Source organism: Sesamum indicum, linkage group LG3 (assembly GCF_026168435.1).
Source record: "Sesamum indicum cultivar Baizhima isolate 11 linkage group LG3, ASM2616843v1, whole genome shotgun sequence".
NCBI classification, from domain to species: domain Eukaryota; kingdom Viridiplantae; phylum Streptophyta; class Magnoliopsida; order Lamiales; family Pedaliaceae; genus Sesamum; species Sesamum indicum.
The window spans coordinates 27,465,017-27,492,466 of NC_142659.1; the positions used below are offsets into that span (position 1 = coordinate 27,465,017).

At 33.8% G+C, this 27,450-nt stretch overlaps 4 protein-coding genes and 1 non-coding gene across 6 annotated transcripts; 2 read left to right on the top strand and 3 right to left on the bottom strand.

Annotated features, from left to right (window-relative positions):
* The first annotated feature begins 4,194 nt into the window (after window positions 1–4,194).
* On the top strand, window positions 4,195–6,010 carry LOC105158960 (uncharacterized). The gene is made up of 4 exons (XM_011075884.3): window positions 4,195–5,038; window positions 5,139–5,231; window positions 5,306–5,373; window positions 5,468–6,010. The coding sequence occupies exons 1-4, from the start codon at window positions 4,403–4,405 to the stop codon at window positions 5,628–5,630; spliced, it is 960 nt and encodes a 319-aa protein (XP_011074186.1). The 5' UTR covers window positions 4,195–4,402; the 3' UTR covers window positions 5,631–6,010.
* A 657-nt stretch (window positions 6,011–6,667) lies between these two features.
* Window positions 6,668–10,393, bottom strand: LOC105158962 (14-3-3 protein 7). 2 transcript variants are annotated; one of them, XM_011075885.3, is made up of 7 exons: window positions 10,212–10,391; window positions 8,529–8,835; window positions 7,979–8,066; window positions 7,669–7,778; window positions 7,234–7,382; window positions 6,992–7,026; window positions 6,668–6,873 (listed from the first exon to the last, which is right to left on the bottom strand). In XM_011075885.3, exons 1-7 carry the CDS (start codon window positions 10,276–10,278, stop codon window positions 6,868–6,870), a joined length of 762 nt encoding a protein of 253 aa, XP_011074187.1. In that variant the 5' UTR covers window positions 10,279–10,391; the 3' UTR covers window positions 6,668–6,867. The 2 variants fall into 2 exon arrangements, with proteins under 2 accessions (XP_011074187.1, XP_088734543.1); XM_088878417.1 differs by lacking the exon at window positions 6,668–6,873 and having other exon boundaries at window positions 6,965–7,026; window positions 10,212–10,393.
* Window positions 10,394–11,891: 1,498 nt separating this feature from the next.
* Window positions 11,892–15,861, bottom strand: APRL4 (APR-like 4). The gene is made up of 4 exons (XM_088878416.1): window positions 15,502–15,861; window positions 13,686–13,873; window positions 13,476–13,600; window positions 11,892–12,925 (listed from the first exon to the last, which is right to left on the bottom strand). The coding sequence occupies exons 1-4, from the start codon at window positions 15,685–15,687 to the stop codon at window positions 12,477–12,479; spliced, it is 948 nt and encodes a 315-aa protein (XP_088734542.1). The 5' UTR covers window positions 15,688–15,861; the 3' UTR covers window positions 11,892–12,476.
* Window positions 15,862–22,560: 6,699 nt separating this feature from the next.
* On the top strand, window positions 22,561–25,905 carry LOC105158963 (Outer arm dynein light chain 1 protein). Its single transcript, XM_011075890.3, has 5 exons — window positions 22,561–22,783; window positions 23,077–23,460; window positions 23,609–24,911; window positions 25,004–25,150; window positions 25,235–25,905. Exons 2-5 carry the CDS (start codon window positions 23,404–23,406, stop codon window positions 25,741–25,743), a joined length of 2,016 nt encoding a protein of 671 aa, XP_011074192.2. The 5' UTR covers window positions 22,561–22,783; window positions 23,077–23,403; the 3' UTR covers window positions 25,744–25,905.
* A 339-nt stretch (window positions 25,906–26,244) lies between these two features.
* Window positions 26,245–26,330, bottom strand: TRNAY-GUA (transfer RNA tyrosine (anticodon GUA)). The gene is given in 2 exon segments: window positions 26,245–26,280; window positions 26,294–26,330. It is a non-coding gene; the product is annotated as a tRNA-Tyr (tRNA).
* Between the last annotated feature and the right edge of the window lie 1,120 nt (window positions 26,331–27,450).

The following is a 27,450-nucleotide window of genomic DNA, read 5'->3' on the forward strand; positions in this document are numbered from 1 at the left end:
CTAACCAAATATTTTATTTAAAGTAAATCACAACTAATTTTGTTGATGTTTGGCATAATACAAATATTCTCTGATTGAAAATTTATAAATATACTTAATATTTGAAATTTTTTATGAAACTATGTATTTTTGGATGAAATTTTAGAATTGTTAATTTTGCTTTATTTTTTTTAGAAAAAAATCATATCAATTGGATGGAAAAAAATTTGAAAATTTGTAAAAAAGCTACCCATTTAGAGCATAAAAGGATTTTTACAAATTTTTAAAAATAAATAAAATTATAATTCATAGTCCATAATAGTATTTTTGTCGATCCACTAGAAAAAATTTATAAAAACCTAAATAAAGGCAATTAAATAGGGTTAATTGTTAGATAATCATTAAAATCAAGAAGGTATTAAAAGTTTTTAAATAACAATAGAGTATTTATAATTATGTCAAACTTTAGCAGAGACAAGATCTTTGTAATTTACTATTTATTTTATTTGACACATATACATTAGGAACTCAAAGTTAGTTACATACATAAATAACTTTAAATAACACTGCATCTCTATTTCATTTAACATAAACATAAATAAACTTTTTAATTAAATAAATACATAAGATAATCATTATACACATAAAATGTATAGTAATTAAGAAAAAAAAGGTAACAAGATTTTGAGTAGAAAATCCAACCTCCGTTTGAAGAGGGTGTGCTTTTCTTTTTAATTTTTGAGCAAAGATAGAGATGTATATAGCGATTCGGCGGATTATTCAGTTTGAATGACCTAATAGAGTGACCACGGGACGTTGAGTGGGTTGCAAGAAAATGGAGAGAAAAATATATCATTAACTTGGCTTGTCGTGCACTTCTTACTGCTTGCATTTACCACATTTGGTCGGGAACGAACTTTGAGACGCTTTGAGCATACGAACCACCGAGCATTATTAATTTATTGTGGAAAATATTAGATAGAGGATTATCAGTATTAATTTATCTCGTTCTGTTAGTTCATGTGCGTTATATAGATTATGGCGTATCCATTGGCTTGTCGAGGGAGCAACCACCAGGTGAGCACTGTTGTACTGTACGATTTTGTTTTACTAATAAAACTTACATTTACCCAAAAAAAAGATAGAAATGCATAGGTTTTGTTTTTTCAACTTGAAATTTTAAAAGACTGAATTACATTTTTGGTCCATAACTATATTTGGTCATGCAATTTATTTTATATGCATATTTAGTTTTTTTAATTTACAAATTTAGTCTTGAATATCTCATATTTTGATTATTTTGTTGTCAAATTTAATTATATATCGACAATTTTGATACTAACAGTCTATAATTACAAAATAAAAAATGAGATATACTCCAGTATGAAGAGAACCAAATTATCACTACATAACTAAATTTGCCTAAAAAAATTATCAAACGTGAGATACTCAAAACTAAATTCATAAAAACAAGAATTAAATGTATAATTGAAATAAGTTGCATTAGCGCAAGTGCTAACACTTATAATTACACGATAGAAAAATATAATTTTGTCTTTTTAAAAGAAATAAATAAAACAAAGAAGAAATCAACGGACACATGATTCAGCTGCAGCCTGCAACCTAACAAAAATGGGGCAGACCATAGAAAAAACTAAAAATAAAAAAATAAAAGAAATGCATGTGATGGAGATGGATTGAGGACAGCATTTTCAATATTTTGTCCAACAACCTTTCACTGCTATCAAAATGCAGGACCAATTGCTGATGCTCATTTGTGCTCTTTCCTAATATTTATTAATAAATTTTACCTATCTTTTCTTTCTTCTTTCTTGATAGAAAATAACATGCAAACAATTATGGAGCACCCAAAAAATAATAATAATAATAATACTTTTTCAACCACATAAGTATATCAATTTTTTTTAAATATTTTACTAGTGCACTAGGTTGGCGTCCGTTTATAAAGCAAAAAAACAAATCAAAATGTTCTGATTCTCCCTAAAATTATTGGAAAAAACCCACAAAATAGACATACTGCCAAGTCGGCTAAGAACGTAGTGGCTCATTAGCAGGACGAATAAAGGCCCACCAGCAAGACGGATAAAGCCCATCAGCAGGGAAAAAAGGCCCTCAAGCTTACCTGCTACTTTACAGAAAACACGTCATTATACAACTGTGAGAAGTCATATAGCTTGTCAACATATTTGTACACGTCATCCTAAAATATCTCCATGTGGTTCCAAGTAAATCGGTCACAAATAAGCTGGATAGTCCATGAGTAACTAATTCTCTGGAAAATAAGCAGGTCTGGCAGGATTTCATCCAGCTTGCATATCTCAATCAACACTTATCCAAATCACCAACGGTTTGTTGCGCATGATAACCAACTCAAAAGAGCTTTTCAATGCCATACGACACTCAACAATTGATTTCTTATCCAACTCTGTACAAGCTTATAAATAAAGATCTTGTGCAGATTTATGGGAATATCATCAACATCACATTCATCTCAAACTTTCTCTTTCTTGCACCATTCTCTCTCGATTTTCAAGCTATTTCAAGCTTACAATCTGCACTCCACACGAGCATACACATCTCATTGCTATTTTTCACCATTATTTTCACTTTTATTTCAAGTTTTCATTTATTTCTTCTTTAATCCTTTATTAACTTAAGTATTAGAGTGCTAACCTCTGTTTTACAGGGCTAATCCTTCGATGATCCTAGAATTTTCCCAAATATCTTTCGACCCTTGTGGTGTGGCCAAATTATATGTATCATGCTTGATACTCGATTGAAAATTGATTGATAAAAACTCGTTTGAGTTCTAATTATTAAATTTAACAAACCAAACTTCAACAATTTTTGTTATAAACTTTTAAGTTATTTGATTCAATTAGTGTAAAAATAATAAAATACTTAAAATATCAAATTACTCGAACTCAGTTTTAATTTAGTTAATCTCAATTAAATTAATAATAAAAATAAATTCAAACTCAATAATAATTTAAATAAACTTGAACAATAATGTATTCAGATGTATTTGAATCATTTACAGCCCTGCCAATATGGTCTATGATATTGTGACTTTTTAAGACTTATATTTTTGGTAAATGCTCGAAATGATCTAGTAACTTCAGCTCTTTTTATAGAGTTGCCCTTTTCTTCAGAGATTACAGGTTTAGTTAACTATATTACTTGGAGAAATTGCAACATTTCGCAAAATATTCATTACAATTTCTTGAATTTTCTACTCATTGCATTGTTTTTAGGTGAAGCTATATTAATATCCCTTACGGTTACGTCGAAATACATAAATAATCAATATTTTTTATAAAATTACAACTAAACCCCTTAAAGTTATAGTTATAATTACAACTATACCTCATATTCAAATGCGAAACTTATACAAACACTTTTTGAAAAACATTACACTAACACCCTTCAGAGAGTGTAGCTGTAATTTTGTAAAACACATGAAGTGTTTGTATAATTCGGCCTAGTCTCAAGGAATATCGATATAATTTACCCTTGTTATTATATATAGTTATGAATAAAGTTAATTTATTAAATAAAAGTTGTTGCTTTAATACATATATCCCAATTATAAATTCTATCAATTAATCTAATATAAATTACTCTTTTAATTATTGAGTTTAATAAAATTAAAATAGCATTTCAAAAGGGGCAATAAAATTGGGGCAAATATACATTTTCATAGTTTGAAGGGGTAAAATGTCACGATACATACAATTGAAGGGCCAAAGTGAAATTTACCAAATGTAAAATTAAGGGTAGAATGTTCTAGCAAATTAGGGAGGAAGCACATGGAATAATGACATGATAAGACAAAGATGAGAGTATAAAGGTTGTTTCTTTTATTACAAGAACAAATAGGATAAAGATACTCTATCACACTTTCGTATCATGTATTAATAATATTTTTATGTCTATACTGTATTTGTTGCACAGAAAATTTTAATTCAAATTAAATTGATCAAACTTGAACCAATTATATGACAAGTGCGATACACTTATTGTATAATTCAAAAAAAATAATTAATTATATGATAAGTATATTATAATTATTATGTGATTGATTTGAGTCAATCAAATTTGATTTAAATAAAAATTTTGTATGTTACAATTACTAATATTAAATAAATAATACGGTAGCTGTATAAAAATTACATTATGGTATGTTTTATTTAGAGGATTTATTTTAAAAATTATGTTTGAAAAGCCCATCCCTCATCTCTCTTTTATTTCTCAAATTATATTTTCCATCTACCTCATGCCAACCACCATCCCGCCTCTGCTTACCCCCCACGTTGCAATAACTCGGCTTCAGCTCCTCTTTTTCTCACACACACCCGCACGCGTGTGTGTGTGCTGTTCTTGTGGAGTCTGACTGTTTGCAATGTCCAAATCCAAGTCCAAGTGCTTCAGCTTCACATCATCCAGAAACCGGTGCCTGAGATCCGCTTTCACTCGGTCGGGGCTCCGGCCCTTCTCTGCGGACCTCGGCGATGGCACCATCATGCATTGCTGGGTGCCCAAGACCCGTAACCCTGCCCGACCCAACGTCGTGCTGATCCACGGGTTCGGGGCGAACGCGCTGTGGCAATTCTGCGAGACGGTCCCCTTCCTGGCGCCCCATTTCAACGTGTACGTGCCGGACCTGGTGTTCTTCGGGAACTCGGTTTCGACCCGGAGGGAGTGGAGCGAGTCTTTCCAGGCCCGGTGCGTGAAGCGGGTCATGGAGGCGAACTCGGTGGAGAAGATGGCGGTGATGGGGCTGAGCTACGGCGGGTTCGTGGCGTACAGCATGGCGGCGCAGTTCGCGGAGTGCGTGGAGAGGGTGGTGATTTGCTGCGCCGGGGTGTGCTTGGAGGAGAAGGATTTGAAGGAGAGGTTGTTCCCGGTGGCGGACGTGGAGGAGGCCGCGTCCATTCTGCTGCCGCAGACGGCGGGGAAGATGAGGGAGCTGATGGGGTACACTTTCGTGAAGCCGCCCAAGGGGCTGCCATCTTGCTTGCTGGAGGACTTCATTGATGTAACCCTCTCTTTTTCTTTGGAATCATAATTCAATTCAAAATTGGAAAAAACTGGTGATCCTAACCAATCCAATCATAAAGCAAATTTAGTGATGGCAGGAAATGTGTTCTCAATATGTTGAAGAGAAGAAAGAGCTGCTTCGCACCATCGCCAAAGACAGGAAGCTGTCAGACCTTCCCAAGATCTCTCAGGTTATAACTTGTCATTCAGTCATTCATATCAAATTGTTAGACATTTCAATGCGATTCAAATTTCATAATTGCAGCCGACTCTAATCGTCTGGGGGGATCAAGATCGTGTATTCCCAATGGAACTCGCTAACAGATTGAAAAGGTCGGTGTGGATGTGCCCGGACCGTCAACTTTAAATCCTATTGCATCTTCTATTTTATTTAATATACACTGGCGGGATGGTGTTCGTTTTGCAGGTATTTGGGAGAGAATGCAGAACTAGTGGTGATCAAGAACACAGGGCACGCCTTCATTCACGAGAAACCGAAGGAGTTCCACAGGCACTTGAAAACATTCCTCTTGAGACAAGTCTCTCCAGACGCTAAAACATCGGCCGATAATCATCAAAACGGCAGATGAATTGGTTGCAGTGATGGACTCTTTTGACCTCCGCTCTTACAACTAAAGTAGAAACCAAAAGCATCCCTGGTTCTTGACAGAGATTTATATGTTTCTTTCGGTCATGGATGTTCTACATTTGTCCACCACACCAGACACTTGGGGATCAAACAAAGTAGTCCGGATTTATTAGTGTAATAATTGTCATCATTTAGACATTTTAACAAAACTCCGAGTCTAAGAGAAGGCCATCAGCTCTGTAGTCTCTGCCGGTCTATTATTTTTAACTGCGCGCAGGCCGCCTGGAAACAATTGCTGCGTGGTTTTGTTTGTCCTGTCGGAATCCTTACTGTATTTGGCGTAAAATAAGAAAGAAAAGTTATCAAGATCCTGTTATTTTAGTGTTTCTTGCAGATTATTTTAGGAGTAAGTTCTATCTATATACTACAAATGCAATGTTCTATGCCAGTATCACGTAGAAATCTATAGCTAGAATGAAATATTTTTTGTATTATTTACAAAGATAATTTACATAAACACTCCCTAAAATTATGTCTAATTGCACAAACATTCATGATTTATATGAAATTACAAATATATTCATTAAAATTATAGCTATAATAACAAATATCCGTCCAATTTAGTGACGAAATTTTATACATCTCCTGAAATATATTACATTAACACCCTTCCTGAAATACACTACACTAACACCCCATCATAAGTATAAGGTAACTAATATTGTATAATTGAACTATCCCTAAAAAGTGTTGATGTAATTTATCCTATTTACAATAGAAAAAAGCCATGTTTTTTGCATTTTCAATCTCTAAACACGCGATAGAGTTTTTCAATGTCAGAAACTGAAAATTATATTCGATTCAGTTTTACCAAATGAATATCCTGCGCAAATACGTGCGTAATTGTGTATTTGCATGTGAAACGCCTACAAATGGTGCATTTTATTACTTTAAACATAGTATTGGACCCATTGTTAGCACGGACATTAAAACAATCAGGTAGGGTGCAATTTTGCAGAAAAGATTGGGGACCCTACATCACATCGACGTAGCATCTTACCATTGAAAACAAAGAAGACGAAACGGTTTAAAGATACTCTGCTTCATCATGAACAAAATACAAACCAATTACGATCCAGTCCTTGTCTTTCATGTAAACAACAAACAAGTTTCACATGCGCGCCCTCTGCACATACCAGACGCTTTCAAATAATCATCGTTCTACGCTGCAGCTCGCCCTAACTCTGTTAAGTCCCAGCACCAGCAGCAAGAAATGTATCAAATGGGGCAGCAAAAGGGGAGAAACACAGTTTTGAATATGAAATCGTCAAGCATTTGCAAATGCCACCATCAAATCCTTACCTCTCCTTGAGGCTCATCGCCCTTGGATTGCTCACCTGTCACACAAAGACGAGTTTGAGAACTAAGCACCAAATGGTTGGAACATTTACAAACATGTGCTTTATACAAAAGCAAGAGGTACGAGATCGTGGAATGAATCAGAACTCGACCACGAGACTGTCAGTTCCTTGTAAGGGCATAAACTCAAACGTTATTCTAGCATTCCCTGTTTTCAAGGTTACTTTACATTCCTAGGGCCATACCTCCCTCCTCAGGAAGATCTGAGGTCCACAAAGTAAGATTATCCCTAAGAAGCTGCATAATGAGAGTGCTGTCTTTGTAGGATTCTTCATTGAGGCTATCAAGTTCCGCAATAGCCTCATCAAAGGCTTGTTTGGCAAGGTGGCACGCCCTGCACAAAATCGGAATATGTCAACCAACGATTAATATGTCGTGCTGCAGTTCAAAAACAGAAAACAATAACAATGATCACAAGCAAATTCCGAGCCGGGATACCATATCAAATATGAAAACATGGTAATATTATAATTGAATTTACAGAACCACGAGCAAGAAATCCAGCACTTTCTGGTTATTGATATATTTGATTTTACAGTGTAGAGAACTAGTCCTTAGTTATCGTGCTAAGCGAGCTTATCCGCACACGCCCAAACAGAGGGAGAGATTGTGCAACTGACCTCTCGGGAGAGTTCAATATCTCGTAGTAGAAAACTGAAAAGTTAAGGGCCAATCCAAGTCTGATAGGATGTGTAGGAGGAAGATCTGTGGAAGCAGCACTAGTGGCAGCCTGCAAGGTAAAATTAAAGTTCCCTAACTCACATACTTCCTCCAACTTATCCAAGCAAAGGAAGAAGATGACTGACGATTCTGAGAAGTATATACTACCAAGTACAATCGAGATAATGAGAAGCCGGAAATGTGCATACCAAAAAATGATCAGGGAAGCAATCACACTGACCATAAAAAGATATAAGCTGCAAAACTAACCTCATAGGCCTTAAGGGACTGATCTGCTACATCTTTGCGCTCATCTCCTGTTTTGAATTCAGCTAAATATCGATAATAATCTCCCTTCCTAAAGGTAAGATAAAGGCATCACCAAGAAGAAGAGTCCATTCTAAGAATTAAAATAATGAGGTAAATACAACTTTAGCTAGAATGTTTCTAAGGATGCTCAGTGGATGCATGGTTACGTGAAAGTAAATCCAATTAAATTTGAACTTACTGAAAAGAATTATTAACCAGGAAAAGCAAGATCGGAAGTTACAACTGACAAAGCAACATATAAGTGGTCAGAACAGATTATCAAGTAAAACCCTCAATCCTTGATGGAACTATTCATGCAAGCGCAACATCATCCATCAAATACACCCTTCAATAAAGTATCTCCGCATGTCTAGCACTTAGTTCTTGTAATAAATCAGAATATAACATAATGTTGCACCAGCTGCCAGGCCGACATTTATTCAAACATCACACATTTACCATGCAGTGAGAAAGAAGATGATTAAGGAGGAGAAACAGTGAAGGCACTCACATTTTGTAATAGAAAACAGATGATTCTCCAGTTGAGGAAGATGGAAGAAGGTGCTCATCAATAACTGCTAATATGTCCATGCAGATCTTAGTGAGCTCATCTTCGACCCTCTGCCTATAATTCTTTATTCTCTTCACATTCTGTTCATGCCCCTTACTCTCCTCCTTTTGCTCAATGGACGACAAGATCCGCCATGATGCCCTTCTAGCCCCAATTACATTCTTGTACCCAACCGAGACTAAGTTTCTCTCCTCAACAGTCAGTTCCACGTCCAACCTTGCTACTTTTTTCATTGCGTCAACCATTTCTGGAAGAAAATTTCGATATTAGATCTCCGATTCAGTAAATTTTCCATTATCCTAGAAAGGTGCACCAAGAAAATAAATGTTCTGTGCTATAAAGTTTTCGTTTCAACAGTCAATTAAGCCAACAGAAAAGCGAATAATAGTGCCCAACACTCATTTCATACTTCACACACCACATAAACAATGAACAAACAACCACCACCATTTGTACAATGGGAGTTTCATGTTCTCTACATTTTATCCAATATATATGAAGGTCAAGGGACACACTTCATCATCAAGTTCGTCAGCTAAGCAACAAGTCTACAAGGTGATCAATTTCCATATGTAACCATTCAAACATTAGAAAACCAGGATACTACATGTACCAACTGGTGGAAATCCTCGATATGAACAATTCAGAGAAGAAATATAAGCTCCATACATATGACTAATTCTTACATCATAACCCTGTTCCATCTTCTAGAGAAAATTTCAGTATTCAAACAAATAGATTGTGTTCACAACTGAGAAGCTGCTTCATCCCATCAACTGCCAATGTCTCATTCCACAACACTTACATTAGGCAGATTACTTTAATCTGGTTTGTGTTTCCTTGGTTGTCCACCGAAAAGGATTCTTCAATTAAATTCTGAGCCCCCAAAACTCCCTCTTAATATTGCAGGACGTATCTATATAATGGACAAGATCCTCACAAGTAAAAGGCTTACCGATCCGACATCCTCATATTCGAGTTGCAGGTTACTTTGCATTTGAGTCCCAAATACTTATGAACTCATCCCACAATTGACATTAAGGCACTCACTCCACCAAGATTCAACTGGAAATTCCCAGTACACCACTGATCACCCTTTAAAGATTCTCTTTCGACAATTAGCAACACCAGCACAAGAGGGACATCCCGCAAAGAGACCCAATTTTCAATAGAAACGTGAATTAAAGACTAAGCCCCTAAATTGTTGCCTAAGAAAATATCAAATACCACATTAAATCAAGTCATGACTTCACCCAACATACCATACTCAAAATAGCCAAAAGCCCACAAAAAACCTACCAGATTCCTTTTGCTATAACTGAAGACAAAAATAATCATCGTCCTTACTATTGCAAAACCCATAAACAAGCAGATCCGAAAATTGACTTTACTGTACTTCACATATCAAAGACTTAAACATACTAAGAAACAGTACAAGAATCAACCATAACCCATAACTATTTTCAACTCCACAACAAACCCAGAATTAACAGCTCAAAATTGATCAGAACAACCAGATACCTTTATCATTTCTCTAAAAATTGACAAGAAAAAAACACCATAAGTACATACATCAAGAAAATAATTTGAAAAGGAAAAAAAAAACAAAGAGAGAAAAACTACCATCGTATCTCTCAGCCTGCTCTGCAAGCCTGGCTAAGTAAACCAGCTGCTCTCTCTCTTTCTCCATCTCTCTCTCTCTCTGTCTCTGTTCCCCTCTGTGTCTCTCTCACTGTATTGAGTCTACGACTTTATATGATTATATTCACCGATTCTCTCTCTCTCTCTTCTTTTTCAATTCTCTCTCTACAGAAAGAAGACTTTTTTGGTTTTTGCGGCTTTTGGTAAATGAATTTTACGAGTTGGGTACAATGCACTGTTAAAAATCCGCCTTGGTTTGCGCGAGCAAACCTCTGAAACATGGACGGTTGATTCCCGGCCTTAAGGAGCGGAGAGCCGTTGGATTCGGTTGTCGGTCATATGTCTGATGTTTTTGACTGTGATTGTACAACTTATGATCATTGTCGCCTTCCTACATCCGGTTCCACACATGCGGTTTCTGCAGTTTATTGATTATTTACTTTCTTTTTTTGGTTTTTTTTCCTCATGTCAATTTTAAAATTCAAAAAATATAATAAGAAACCTACTTTTTTTTTCAAAATAATACAATTTTCGCTTTTTCTTGATAAAATATTTCATATTAGAGTTAAAAAAATAAATATATGTATATATATATACAAACAATCTAATTGATAAAAAATTAATCTGATAATAGGATTACACAATTTAGAGAAAATCAAATTCGTATTTCGATTACATTATAACGAAACAATAATTACCTAAATACATTTCGTATATACTTAATAGTGCAGTGTTAATAATACCATATTACTTGTTGAAAGAGTATCATTTAATATTATTTAAAAAATATTAGTTGTTTTAAGTGGTCTTATGTGTAAAAGGAATTAAAACAAAATAGGATATTATGAGTGATTAATACATATATTTTATTTTTTAAAAAAAATAAAAAATACTGACCTATTTTTCTAATTTGTAGTAAGGGAAATGACAAGTTTGTCCTCCCATATAGTGAGGCGGCAATGATTGGTGTAGAGTATATTATTAGAAGTAGACATCCCCACACATTATAACTGATTCTATTCCAAAGAGAAAAATTCATTTTCAATGGCTATAAAACAAAGTGGGCAGCCTCCCACCAACTTCACTTCACTTCTCATTATTCTTTCATTTCTTATATTCTTTTTTGGTCTTACATTATTTATAATTGTTAAAATCGCTCAACCAATTATTCTTTATTCTATTCAAAGAAATACAAGTATAATTCAACGGCTGTTTGAACCAGCTTATAACCTCTTTAAAAATACTTTAAAAAGCTTATTTTTAAAATAATAAACATAAAACTACGAATACTCCGTATTGTTTGAAAAATTATAAACACCCCTTCAAATAAAAAACAATCATGTAACCCCTTGACAATGAGATAAAACATTACTACTTTAACATTGCTGATGCTTTTTAAAAAAAATAAAAATTATTTTTAAAATGTAAAAAGAAAAAAATCGAGAGTAGGTAAAATGAATAATCCATACAACATTATTAATAAAGAAAGCTTTTATTTACTTTTTGTTTCAATCCAGATTTTTTATCAAGAAAGAAACCACCAAATATTATTCGCAAGTGTTTTCTTTTACTTTCCTCACCGAAAAAATCCAATGGAGCAGAACAATGCTTTGCTTGGCTGACGCAAAGAATCAAAACCTATATATGATTACTGATCCAACATAATACACAAAGTAGACATCCATTCTTCAAGTAGGAACTTGTGTAGACACTGCCACAAACAAGGTCTCTTTAGATCTTACTCCGATACACATGAAATAAGAAAGAAAGATGAGGACTATACAACACAGGAAAACTAAAATTCAAGATTATCGGGCCGGTTAGAAGCTAATCACAAATTGACAGGTACATGTTACTCTAATCCTTTTCTTGAATGCTCAAACAAATTCTAACCTACATCACATTGAAATCAAACCTATTATTGCATCACCCACATTTGTCATTTGTGTGCCCTATCATAAGATACTGGGCTCATACAGGACCCTAATCCTTGGTTGAAGAATTTGAGAAAGAATATATGCTTCCCAACATTGGCAAACATTTTACCTGGATTGGGTGTGTTAGGACCATACGATCATGATTGTGACACATCACATCACCACCCACCATGGTCGACAACATGTCATAATACTAACCGTTTGGTAATTCTACCCAGTCCAGGCAAGTTCAGTTCCCAATCTTTATAGACTCCTGGTAGCTGACATCAAGCAGGATAGGAGGAAACGAGAAGCATGTCTATATAAATTATCAGCGGGCACAACTTACTGAGGCGTCGCGGCTTGAGCTAGCATCTCCAAAAGAAACAGTCGCGAGGGACTTAGATGCCCATGCCTTGGCATTTTTTGCTCCTTCCTGCAAATTGCTTCGCTTGCATGGCTCCTTGAGAGAATTGAATAATTGTATGACTTGTTTAAGGTAGACCACAGGATGCTCCCACAAACTACTTAGACTCACATTTATAGTGTACCTCCTCCAAGCTAACCGAGTGCATCTTCTTATTGTTGGGAAAGCAAAGTGCAGCAATCTCAAAATCACAAAAATAGTTGCAAGAGCCAAATAAGTTTCCTGCTGAAACAAATTCTCTGGAGATCTAGCCCAAGGAAATGGACAGCTTTCCTGGTAACTTTCATGGTTTTCGTCATATCCGGAACATCCAGTCTTGTCAAAAGACCCTCCATGAGCCAGTGGTTTTATGCCTGAAATAAAAGAGTAGGTTGCTAAGCATAAATTCAACCGAAGTAATGAAAAGTTGTGCATTGGGATCATATTAGCCATTGGTGCGCTTGCAAGTTTTACACAATCAACCTTTCCGCAGGGCTTCCGAGTTGTTGACATGATTCAGGGACACTGTTGTTTGATTCATGGTCATTTTCTATACCCTTTCATTTTGATTTATCCATCTAATATTGAGGCGGAACATTGAGATAGATAAAGCTTACTTGGAAAAAGTAGAGATAGATCACCACATGTGAGCCAATCGTAGAACTCTAAGAATAAAACACAAATCACCATCAAGTACAATGACTGCAAAGCAGGTTGACTTTCTGATTAAGTCAAGAAACACATACCAGGAACAATGACATTTTTTCTTAGAACAGACCACTAAAATCTAAAGCACTAGTAGCAGTCAATCCAGACTTGGATCAGCTTTAGCACGAAAACAATGATAAACAACTAAGAGTAATCTTTAATGCCAAAAAAACTAATGAACTATTATTGAAAACTAGAAGTATTTTGCAATCTTACCAGTAAATTCACCATAGAAAGAGATGAGAGAATCTAGAGTGCGAGACCCCTGATAGCGCATGCGCATGGTGGAGTTTAGAAGAATCAAAGTAGGAAATCCATGAACTCCATACTTTGATAGAATGCTGAAAATATGCAGTTAATGTTAATTCCAATTGATAATACAATAATGTAAACATAGCATAGAACTGGAGGTATTGGGATGCCAACCTTGGCCTTACAGCTGATTCTTCAATTGCAAAATGAGGAACATAAGGGAAAATGGAAGATAACATGGAGAAGCTTGGTCTAAATGGTCCAGAGAAAGGACACCAAGATGAATAGAAGAGAAGAGCAACATAAGCATGTTCATTTTTGTGAATGATGTTCAGTGCCTTTTGCAATGTGATTTCATTCCCCTACAAATGAAATTTATCATTAGCACAAATCCTTCATAAGAAATAAGAAGTACAATGTGCGCTTCTAACTCAATAAGCCAATTGTGTTAACACAAAGATGATATTAGCATTTCCTCCATCCCCAAAACAAAAGAGATGTCTAGAAGAAACTGGAATACATTCTTACTAGTATTCTACATTCCTTTGTTTGACTAGGGTGGAGGATATAGAAATACAAGCAAGCCATACAGTCACCATACCCATTCTTCTCTTCCATCTACAGATCTTCATAGCATCATGAAAACCTAAGGTTCATTCTCAAAGCACCAGCGAACCCAAAAATACTAGACCAACTTTCATAATCTCAACAAGAAAGTCAAAGATATGAAAGCATCAACCTAAAAATCTAAACGTTCAACTATAGTATAATACAATCACAGTCAATAAAGAAAAGAAAAGGTTCCACCTACATTGACAAGTAGTGATGGGGAGCTCCAGATAATACATAAAGACAATCAGTAAACACAACAAAAATAAAATGTGATGAGAATGACAAAAGGGTTAAGAACTTAAGAACAAAATGTTGGGTGGGCTGGGTTGCAAATATGGCCATGGACAATAGAGCTTTATGGTGAGACTCAAAATTGTGTGAGCGTGCAAAAGAAGCCGCATTGTTACATGAGCATTTGCACGTCTCTCTGTGTCAGGAGAAACATAGAGGAGATAAGTATGAAAATGACATGGCAAACATGATAGTGGTAGATGGTGGAGATAAGTTTGTGTGGTTTTAGGTTGTAGTGAACGGGCTATCCTCAGAGAAGAATCAACAGGACCCTGGAATTCATAAAGTAATGGATTTCCACTTTCTAGGAATAAACATCCAACTGGCCTGAAGTGCTGACAGACTAAGGTGAGAGCACAAGTAACTTATAAGGTTTGCAATTGCAGGAAATCCCAACCATGTGGTGCGTCAGAGGTGTGAAAACATTGCATCATAAGGAAATAAATTTCCTATTTCCAGGGAATAAACATCCAACTCGCATGAAGTGCTGACAGACTAGGTAAGAGAGCAATTCCAGGAAATTCCAACTGTGGTGCGCCACACAGTCACTGGTGTGTAGCGATTGCGTTCTAGAAGTGATGTAACAAATAAACCCCTGTACCAGAAAGAAATAAATTATATTGTCCAACTCCTGACACCGTTTTCAATTTACTTTCCCCAGAGCGAAAATCTAGATTACCAAATTTCAGGAAGTGATTTCCTCGCCCGATATAATAATCTGCAGAACCGTTTACCCCCAAGAGATGAAATCAATTGGTCAAACAAAATTTCCACTAAAGCTTAAAACTTTAACAATAACTTAAGTTTTTCTTAACGTACGTAAAAACCCATCACCACACCTACACAATTTTCGGTAAATCATCCCATTTTGCAATAATCCCCCCACCGCCACAAAACCAAAAAAGAAAAAAAGGAAGAAGACAGATATATAAAGGAAAAAAGTCATTCGAATTGATTCTCAGCCAGATCAAGTAAACCCACCATCACAACAACTGAGGAAACCAAAAATCAAAGCAGAAGAAGAAAAAATCCAAACAAATTTGCAGCAGTAAACAGAGCAAATCAGAAAGACCTAAAAATAGAATACCTCAGTTACACCAGTGGTGTACGCAAACTCCGCCTCGCCCAAGGAGCACATATCGTCCTGCGAAGCAAAGATAAAGTCTTTGACGGAGTTTACCGGGCAGACCAACGGAACCCTAACGGTGTAGGCGCACGTTAGCCCCCCCAGAAGGAGAAAGAGCACCAACCCAGCTCCGTGGACGACTGCCATTTTCCGTTCTCTGAAATTGAAGAAATTGGGATCCAAATCAGCGATGAAGGAAGATCGAAGGGGGTGAAGAGGGAGCGCAGCTCATTTTAGCATTGAGCCGTGGGTCATTCTCATCTTCGTAGGATCTTTCCCCTCTTCTCCTTTTCTTTTTTTATTTTTTGTCGTAGAAAAATGCAAAAACGGGAGAATTGCCTTTTCTTTTACACCATATTATAGGAATATTGCAAAATTAACACCATAGTTTTTAAAAATTGCACAATAGCATCATATTAATGGGCCCGAAGCTCGATTCCATAACTTTATTCAACTGGTTTCAAAATTGTCCCATAAAAATAATAATAATAATAATTTCAAAATTGCACATTTTTTATTCATCTTCTTAGGTAGTATTTAAATTAGGAATAATTATGACGCTTTCCCTTGTAATTTAATATAATTACACACAATTTTTTTTGTGTAATTTAAAAAATTATATTTAACACCTCTAATATTTATTTTTATCTAAAAAATAGATTCATTCATTAGTTATTCACTAAATTTATTGATAAATTACAATCCCCCCCCCCGCCCAATTTTGATATAATTGTACATAAATTTCATATGATTCAAGAAGCCCCAACATTTGATTACGTTTTACAAATAGATCCATATGTTAGTCATTCATTTCATTTGTTGATATTAAAAAAAAAAATTAATGAAAAATCTATATTTGACCCCAATTGACTTATTTCTGACTTATTGTATGTCAAATAAATCTTTTATAACAAAACTATCCTTATAAGACTGAAAACATAATTCCTCACATACATTAGTGTATGAATATGTATAAAGGTAATTTGATTAGAAAAATATTTATTTGACTTGTAATAAGTCAGTCAATTTACGATAAATATAGATTTTTATTCAATTATTTTATTAATATAATCAAATTCGATAATTTTGACTAACAAATAAATTTATTTATTAGATGAAAATTTTTAAGTTATAAAAAATTTATATATAATTACATCAAATTTCAAAAGAGTTTATCCCTTTAATTATATAAATTGGATTAAAAATGAATTCAAATGATTCTGCACCTCAAATTCTTCATTGACCCGCCCCACTTCGAATCTGATGGTTCTAACCCTCAAAATCCTAGTATTTTTTAATTAACTAATATAAACTTTATTAAAAGATGAAATTATTGTTCATAAATGTTTAATAAGATATTATAATATTAAAAATATAATTTAGTTTAAATATAAATGTATTAAGTAAAGATTAAAAAAAATACATGTAATTATAAATATAAGTAAAATGCATCATTGGTGTCATTTTAATATTTGAGTAATTATAATGGCTCAATTAGTACCCAAATTTTACCATTACTATCATTTCGATACCCAATTGATTTTTATTTATATAATGATAATTTTACCCTTAAATACTAAAATAAAAATAATTGATACCAAATAAAATTTTGCATAAATTTCAATCAACATATCTTCTCTTTATTCAAACTATTTGACTTTCGAGTTTTACATTTAATTATTATATTATACCTACGTATGTAACCTATCCGGAATCTGATCAAATTCATAAAATCAAAGCCCAATTCCAAACCCAAACCCGATGAACACGAACCAATTGTCATTCCCAGTTGTGCAAGAACATCAACCTCTTTCTTATGACACTTAATCAGAATTACACACATGTTATATTGCTATTAAGTAATAAATCAATGTATAGTGCTTTGAATTATAGATAAGCAGTTAAAGAAATTATTAAATGTATAATCTTCTTTGTTACGTAATTAATTGCTACCTCAATTCATTTAAATTCAAATATTAACTCAATATAGTAATAATTCTAAATCAGTCAATATATTCACATTAAATAAAAAGAAAACAAGATACTAATTAGACTACCTATCAATATTCATCAAACCATTCTGCTTATCTTTGCCGAATCTTATTTATTTTTTTCTTTTTTTTCTTAAATAAACAATTCTACGTCACGCCCCGTCGACTCATATTGTTAATAATGAAGAAATTAAAAGGGAAAATGAAAAGGAAAAGACAATCGTTGACTGTAATGTACGGATCAGATTAAATTTTGTGTTGTAAATTATATTTCGTCTTTTATTTCAATTAACATATGCACCACATGTATAAAAACAATACAGTGTATTTATTTAGATTTTTTTCTTTTTTATATAACCGGCGTGCATAAATTGAATGGAATAGAGGATACAACATGGTTAGGGACAGAAATTGGATCCGTGTACAAGCATCTTACAACACATTGAACTGGCCTGGAATTCTTGTACTAGACACACATTCTCTATCCTTGGCTCCAAATTCTCACGCACGCCGTCAACAAGAATCAATCTCATGATTGGCCGACAATGAATTCATTCAGTTAACATCCGGTTCGCTTCCCATCCGTTTACGGCCTGCGAGGCCCACATCGGTGGTCGAGGACGAGCGCAACGGCAACAATCGTCGGGGAAGGAGGGAATCTGAGTGGTCTATTTTAAATGGGACCAATTCTCCAGGATCAACGTCGGCCACAAATAATTGCTTGAGCAGAGTAACCATACGGCAGTTCTCACCATTTTCCCGCTCAAAATTACTTTTAGTAATGTTAGCAAGGGTGGTGGAGGTTGGGCGGCGGTGAGGGGTGGGCGTCGAGGGAGGGGCGAGGCGGAGGCGGGAATAAGTCTGTTTGCGGGAGGCGGCGGAGACGTTGAAGACGGAGCGATCAATCTTGGGAATGACGACATGGTGGCAGCGGCGGGGGTCGAAGGCGGAGGAAGAGCAGAGGGAGAGAGAATAGAGTTCCGAGTGAGAGAGTAGCCGGAGATCCACGATGGGGATTGATTCCAATTGGAGCGAGCCACCGTCTGCGGCGGGGGCGGTGGTGCCCATGCTGAGGTGGTTTGGGGTTTTTCAATCTGGGGGTAATGAGAAATTGCCGGTAGTTAAGTTTCCACTACTCTGAAATATTTATTCATTGAGTTTTTAGATAGAATTTGGTCAAAAGAAGAGATTATGGAATCCACACTAGCACATATTCTAATAATACTTATTAATTAATTCATATTTATATTTATAATTAATTTATTAATATCTATATAACTGTAATCGATTTACTAAGTAAAAAACAAAAATTTCGTCTAGGACAAATCAATCAAATATGTCGGAGATTTTTTTTTTTTTTGAATAAATCGATTACAATTCCAATTATTTCTGTTGACATCATCAATATCTAATAAAAATTATTATAATAATCATATTATACTCAACAACACTTATTATTACAGTAGACAACAACATATACTATAGAGCAGGCAACATCCCACACATATAACAATATTAAACAATTTTATCACCTGCCGAGATAGAATGATGAACAATTCATGTCTTATCATATTTCCATTATGCCATATATAAATGCCTCACTACTTACATTAATAGAGTTAATCATATTATTAAATAATGTGCATCATATTCGGATCTGAAAATATTTATGCATTTTCAGACTCAAATGTATTAAATGGTGTAATGAATCATTTTTATTAATTAATAAATTAATTATCGTGATACATAATTCTTATATGTATATATTAAATTAATTGTCACAGCATGCAGTTTCCGTTAGTACTGAAATTAAATGATAATATTCGGTATTACTATTTTAAAAATTTGAGTAATTAAGAGTATATTAAAATTTAAAAATATTGAAATTATTGTTTCGACTATTTCTTTTAACAAATGAATTGAATTAAATAATAAATTTGAATATTAAGAAAATGATACGAAGAAAGGGTTTGTTTTTGTTTTGTAATAGTATAGATAGTTTTCCACACTTAAAAATATATTAATTATAAATAGCAAACAAACCACATTAAAAAAAATAGCTTATTAATTAATGTAAAATTTCAAAATTGAATAAGTTAATCAAGTTTTTATAACAGTAGATAGATACATAAAAATAATATTTTTTTTAATATTCTAATGCCAAATATTGTGAGAAAAGCCCAAAAGAAAACCAGATTGAGTGGATTTGAAGGAGGAAGGGTAGCTTAGAAAAGGTGGGGCAGTCGGCCCAACAAGCTGGACAACGGACGGAGAATTCTTACCCAAATTACACTGAAATAGAATGGGATAAAATTATAAGAAATTGCAACCTTAAAAGTTTGGATGTGTCCACTTTAGATCACGTCGTGTCTAAGACAGATTTGATTGGAGACAACCTGTGAACTTAGGCCACATGATTAAATCAAATCACATAAATTTAAAATAAGAATGATTACACCCTCTTTTTCTTGATATATCATATAATTATGTATAATTTAATATCTCTAACATTTGTTTCCGTATAATAAATAGATTTTTTAATCAATCAGAATAACTGAACTCGCTGATACTAGCAAAAAAATTAAATGAAAATTCGTACTTACCCCAGTTGATTTATTAATGACTTATTGCAGTATGATTAAACTACTTTTATAAAAATGAAGGCATACCTCATCACATGCATTAACATGTAAAGATGTATAAGGGTAGTTTGGTAAAAAAAAATATTTGATCCTTAATAAATCAATTAGGGATAAATATGAATTTTCATTCAATTTTTTTTATAACATCAGTAATTTCAATAAATTTTGATTAATTAATAAATCTATTTATCAAATAAAAATTCTAATATTAAAAATATTAAATATATTTTTTAAAATAATAAAAAAATTTATATATAATTACATTCATCGATGACAGTATAATCATCGCTTATTAATAAATAAAATATTGCATCATCATATAAATCCCAAAACACATCAATTCACCAGTTGGCAATAAAATTATAGTCCAAGCTTCTGTCCCATCAATGTTTCCTGGATTTATTTTGTTTTCATCGTAGGAGATGGAATAATCTAGTACACTACACAGATCACTCAAGCAAGAGGGGGGTGATTGTAATTATATAAATCACATGAGGTATTTGTATAATCGAGGATGAATTAAATCAATATCCCTAAAGTTATATCTAAATTCACAATATTTCATGTCTTTTATAAAACCACGAATACATTCCGTTATAAATGATATTGGTGTTTGTATTATTAAGATAAATTACATAGACAACTTCCGAAGTTAAAACTAATTACACAATAGTCACTATCTTTTATAAAACTACAGATACACCCTTATGGGGTGTTTATGTAAATTTTGATAATTGAATAGAAGGTATACTTATAATTATAACTAGTCACCGTAGCACATTGTTCCATCATGTATATAATAAATAATATTTTAAATTTTAAAATATACTATGAATAAAAAAATATACATTATATTTCTGAAAAAGAAAAAGAAAATCAACTTAGAGGTATTATAATAAAATTGGTGTTGCAGCATCATAAACGCCGATTGTGAAAGAAAAAAATCTTTTTTTTATATAGTATGGATAATTGTTATTTTTTTTAATATAAAGATATATTAGTTAAATAAATAAAAAATAATAAAATAATAAAAGTTGTGGGAAATTATTGAGAGAATGGCGAGGGAAGAGAGAAAGAGAGTTGGAGGTTGAGAAAAGGAAAAAAATTGTAAATAATTTAAATTAAAAAAAAGGACAGACCAAAAATATTAAGACATCAAATAGGCGTTTTTCTATTATAATAAAATATAGATTATAATCTCAAATAATGTATTTATAATTTTAGTAAGGAGAGAGGGTGTTGATATAATTGGATATAATTTTTAAAAATATCAATATAATTTTATCATATAATTAAACTTAAATGTAGAAAATATTTATATAATTCTATCTTTTCTTTAATTATTACAATGGGGACAAACGAAATTTGTGTACTGAGCCCGTAGTTTTTTTTATGTCAAATCAATCAACTAATTATTAATAATATCTTGTAATTTATATTATTATAGAAAAAAATACTTTTATGGCATTAATTTTTGAAAACTCAATTAAACATTTATTCTTTCATTTATATTTTCTTTTCAAAATTATAATTTTAAAATTTTTAATAATTTCATAATTATAATTTTTGTCCTCTCCAACCACAACCCCATGGTTCTCTCTCGCATTTTTTATTTTTTTTTCTTACAAATTTTCATATTTTTAATAAATTCATAATTATCATTTATTTTTTTTCTCTCAGTTTACCCCATTTTTCTTTTTAGGATAATTTCAGTTTCCTCCCTTTAAGTTTGGTAATACTACACGTAAAATTCTATGTAATTTAAAAAATTATCTAATACCCCTCATGTTTGTTTTTTTCTAATAAATAAGTCATTTTGTTAGTCAAAATTCACAAAATTTGATCATATTAACAAAAAGTCGAATAAAAACTCATATTTATCCCTAATCGATTTATTATTAATTTATTGCATGTCAAATAAATTTTATTGTAACCAAATTACTCTTATACATCTTCATACCTTAATATATGTAAGGAGATATATCTCTAAGTTTACAAGGGTAATTTAGTCAAAAAAAAATTTGTTTGACATGTTATAAGTCAATTAAAGGTAAATATTATTTTTTTATTAATATCAATAAATTCAATGAATTTTAATTAGCAAATGAATTATTTGCTAGATAGGAGCAAATCTTAAAGACACTAAATATAATTTTTCAAACTTAAAAAAAATTACTTATAATTATATCAAATTTAAAAAAAAGAGAACGAAGGGTGGGCACTGATTGGGTTTCTCGAGAACCGCATGTTATAACCACTGGTATAAATTAAATTTTTAAATAATTTTCCTAATAATGCACCAAGAAAAAGAAATGCAAAAATACTGAGGTGGCACAAATTCTTTGTGGTGTATGTTTTAAATTGAACATAAAGTACGATGAGAGTTGGGAGTTAAGGAGGATTGATCCGCGTAGAGTACGCGGAATGTAGTTTTCTAGTCTCTTCCACCTCAACCCATTCCCACACGAATAAGAAGTCTTCTACCTGCTGGACTCTTCGCACACTTTACACCGTAGAACGCACAAAAGATCCATCTGCTTGTGGCCAGAAGAGAAAGGAGCAGGTGAAAAGGACGCAATAATTCTCATCAACCCCGTTCGGTTGTTGCTGGTAAATATGCCTTTCGATCATCACTGTTTGTGGTCCAAGGAGTGGTGTTGTTTACTGGCGTAGTGTTGAAGCTTTCGTGGGTTTTCTATATCAAGAACTTGAGATTGTGGGGTGTGTGTGTGTCGTTGTGTTCTTTAATCTATCTGTCGGTTTGTTGAATAAAGATTGGTTCTCGACTCAGTGAAATCCCAAGGATTTGGCTGTTTGATGTGATCGTATACCGCAGTCTTGTTGAAATGGGTCAGTCTTGTTGAAATGGGTTTCTGATGGAGTATGATTTGTGGGTTTTACAGGGATGGAGTTGGGGAGGATGAGGAACTGAGCTGCTGAGTTTATCACTCTGGCCTGGACTTGTATGCTTGAATTTTGTTGCTGCTTGCATTGGGTTAGTAGAACAAGGAGAGGTGGGCTTCAGAGATTGCAGCTCGTTTGTTCTGTTTGGTTTTCATATTCATCAAAATGGCATCTTTCACTGCTTTGGCAGCTGCCCATTGATTATGGCTAATGTTTGATCCAATGTGAACTCTGGTATTTGGAGATTGGATTGCTGAAAGCTCTCTTGTCAGAGATGTGAGAATTTTGATTGGGATTGATAACACTTAAATCTTCTCTCTGAAGATATGAGGATGGGGGCTTTTAATTGCTTTGGTTCTTCCTGGAGGAAAAAGAAAGATAAGGTGAGTGTGTTTCAATGAATCTGTTCTTTTTCTGAGTTTGTCTTAAAGATTATGTTGTTTTGATATCTCAATCTATATTTTTCTTCTTGTTTGCTTCCTCTTGCTCTTGGTTTATGCTGAAATTGTTCGTTTGCGTGTTTGCTTGTAGGTGGAAAGCAGTGCTATTTCACCTTCTGAAAATAACAAGGATGACAAAACTCTTCATGTAAAGCTTGAGCATCTTAAGAATTGTTCGGAAACGACTGAGTTGACGTCAAGTTCTTTTAGTGTTCCGGTTCCTTTCTCTATTCCCGGAAGTTCTATGTGCAAGGTCAAGGTTGTAAATCATGGTATTCCAGTTGCAAGTGATGCTGGAGAGGCAGATTATGAAGGTGGGGATGAGCATGACGAAACTTTGTCCATGAAGAGGGATAATTCTGATTTTGATTTACAAGCCCGTGTTGAGAACTCGAATGAAGAAGAATGTGGATCAGTTGACATTTTCTGCTCCCTGCATATGAATCACGATAAGATACAAACAAATGATACTGAGGAAGGCGTGGATACGGATATAAATGGGCATGTTAGTGATCCCGGCATTGGGAAATTAGAATTTTGGGCCTCGCCAAAACTCAAAAGATCGTGCTCTGATTTGGCAATCAGAAGTATGTGTCACGAGCTTGTTGAACACCTGCCTCCATCTGAGAAAGTGCAAAGATTAGCTGACAGGTACAGAAAGGAAGTCTTTGTGCGGGATGCCACAAGTCCTGTGTCTGTTATGACAAATCGCAGTGCCGACAAAGTGATATTGAAGAAGCACTCTTCCAGTCAAATACTTCCCTCTGGTAGCAGAAGACTGTGGTGGAAATTGTTGCTGTGGAGCCACAGGAATCTGCATAGAACAGGTCCTGTAAAAACACAGCCAGTTGCAATGAAGCCTGCTCCTAACCAGCAAGGTGGATACTGTTCAGATACTGTGGAGCCAAGACCAGCTGTGGAGTTGAGCAAGTCGGAGTCGCCTACCTCATTCATTGGAGAGTTCATTGACATTGGCAACAGTGACATAAACACCCAGCGCTGGGACGGACTTTATGGATTTTCTGGGATGTGGCCTCAAAATCAGTGGGTTGCATTTCCTACAGAGTCTTCTCCTTTGGCAAGAGTAGATGAGTGGGTGAAAGAAGTTTCAGAGCAGCCGTCGTTTCAGATTGGAAATGATGATCAGACAGAAGATGGTGTCATCTTTCCACCCTCTCCCGAGAATGGAACATCATCAGCAAGGGGCTCTTTTCATTCAACTCGACATCCTGCTATGAACATGCCGGAGGATATTTCACATGCCAATAGTGTTATACAATCCTTGAATGCTTCTTCAACTGTTGCTCATATAACAGGCATCGGACTGAAAGTTATACCTCCCATATCTCATTTTTCTAGCCTCCGATCTGTCAATTTGTCTGGCAATCTCATAGGTACGCCAACAAAATCCTACCAGTTAATGATAATAAATGGACTTGTATTAATTCGTTCTGTTGGTTAATAATCTAACCCTCTTCAATTGCAGTTCATATAACTCCAGGATCTTTGCCAAAGGGTCTCCATGTTCTTAACTTATCCAGGAACAAGATAAGCACCATTGAAGGGCTTAGAGAGTTGACTAGACTGCGGGTGCTCGACCTCAGCTACAACCGGATATGCCGAATTGGCCAAGGTAAAAATCTGGAGCAACCTGATTTGCTATCTTCGGCATAACAAATGCTAGAAACACTAAACCTTCGTCTTTGACTTTTATCAGGGTTGTCCAACAGTACACTCGTTAAAGAACTCTATCTTTCTGGTAACAAGATAAGTTATGTTGAAGGACTCCATAGGCTTCTGAAGCTGACTGTCTTGGACCTGAGCTTTAACAAGATAACCACAACGAAAGCACTTGGCCAACTGGTAGCCAACTATAATTCTCTACTAGCTCTAAACCTGTTGGGCAATCCAATTCTAAGCAACATCAGCGACGACCAGCTGCGTAAAACGATATGCAGTCTTCTCCCAAAGCTAGCTTTCCTGAATAAGCAGCCTGTAAATCCTCAGAAAGCGCGAGAGATAGGTGGAAATGCTATTGCTAAAGCTGTACTGGGGAGTAGCAGTAGTGGCCGGATTAGTAGAAGAAAAGCAGTGAAGAGGGTAAACCAAGGAAGTTCGTCGTCTCCTAGTGTGCGGAGAAGCAGCGGCAGTGCTGCACAGAAGAGTAGCAGGCAGAGGACAAGAAGTGGTTCTCGATATCACTCTGCTGCAAAGGACAAGATATAGTAGCATCTTCTTTGCAATGGGACTTGTATTCTCAATTTTTCCCTTCATTTGTGTTTGTTGTAGTGAGGGTTGTGGATTGCACGTGTGTGTGAGTGTGGTGAAACTGTAGATTTCTTCTGGAGGATTTCCGGAAATGTGATTGTTTCTCTTTTTCCACTTCCATTTGAGTTTTCTTGATTGTCCATTTCAAAGTTATGAGTGATGAGTAGAGTACCAAAATCATCCTTTCAAATGGTGGAAAATTTTTACGGAAATCAGGTTGAGTCGAATTAAATTAATAATAACGTAAGTATAATACACTTGATTCATCATTTCTTGATTTGTATATCTATCAAACTATCACACCACAAATATATTTTACTTACTATATGATTTATTTAACTTTGATCAAACTCAATTTGAATTGAAAATTTTCTCCATAGTTTGCCAGCTTCACTTCAGCTCAAATGAGGTGAAAGTGAAAAAAAAGAAAAAGAAAAAAGATAAGTTATAAAAAAGAGATCCGACCTGCCGGATTCGAACCAGCGACCTAAGGATTGCTATGAACCCACTACAGTCCTCCGCTCTACCAACTGAGCTAAGGTCGGTTGTTGTTTATTGATTTGAATTATGAAAAGGAAATTTAATTTTACTGGAAAATGACTATACATTAATTTTGCAATTGTAGAATGAAATATTAACCCCACATGTTTTGAAGACAAACTATACATTTTGAAAGTTGTACCACATTGTGATGTCTTTGTGCACATGTTAGCATCTTTAATTCTAATATGATTTTTTTATATTTATGAATGTTCCTTTCTTTTTTTTTTTAATTTTAATGAATAAGAATTTGACGCAAAGACATCAATTTATCGACAACAAATCTCATTTATGAGATGTTGATTTATTTAAATAATAATTGTTTGTCTATTACAATAATAGTTTTTAATTTTTTTATAAATATTTTACGCTTGTATTTAATATATTGATTATTAATAATTGAAATATGTTATATAATTGTACCCATTCACTAAAAAAACCCCCATCAATTTGCTCATTTTTTGATTCAAGGGAGACAAAGATGGAATTAAAGAAATCGATACGTATATTATTTATACTAATATAGAAAAAAGGTCCTTTTGTACTTATAAATGACTGTTAATGTCACCGTCACTCTAATTTTTAAATATGACAATTGTATGCTTAATCAGATCTTTCTAAAAATGAATTATAATTACCTTTTTTTTTTTTTTGGGGAATACATTTTGTACTCATAAATTATGCATTTTGTCTTATTTACATCCATAAAATATGAAAGGTAACAGAAATATCCCTGACAAATAATTTGACATTGATAAGACAAAAATGTCCTTCTCACTTACCCCTATACTTTTTTATTCTACTTTCTAAAATATATTTTATTAAAATATCTCCCCCAAACTATTTTTAGTGATTTAAAATTTTACTTATATTTTATTTTAAAAATAATATTTATAATGTATAATTTTTAATAAATTATGAAATACAAAAAATATTTATATGCTCAATATATGCAAATATATTTTACAAAGTAAATAAATTACATTAAAAAGTACATGTATATATGTGTTAATACTAATGCATATAATATTATAAAAAAAATATGTTATATAACTTATAAATTTTTATTCAATTACATGTACATATAATAAAAAATATATTATATTATTATTTAAAAAATAGAAT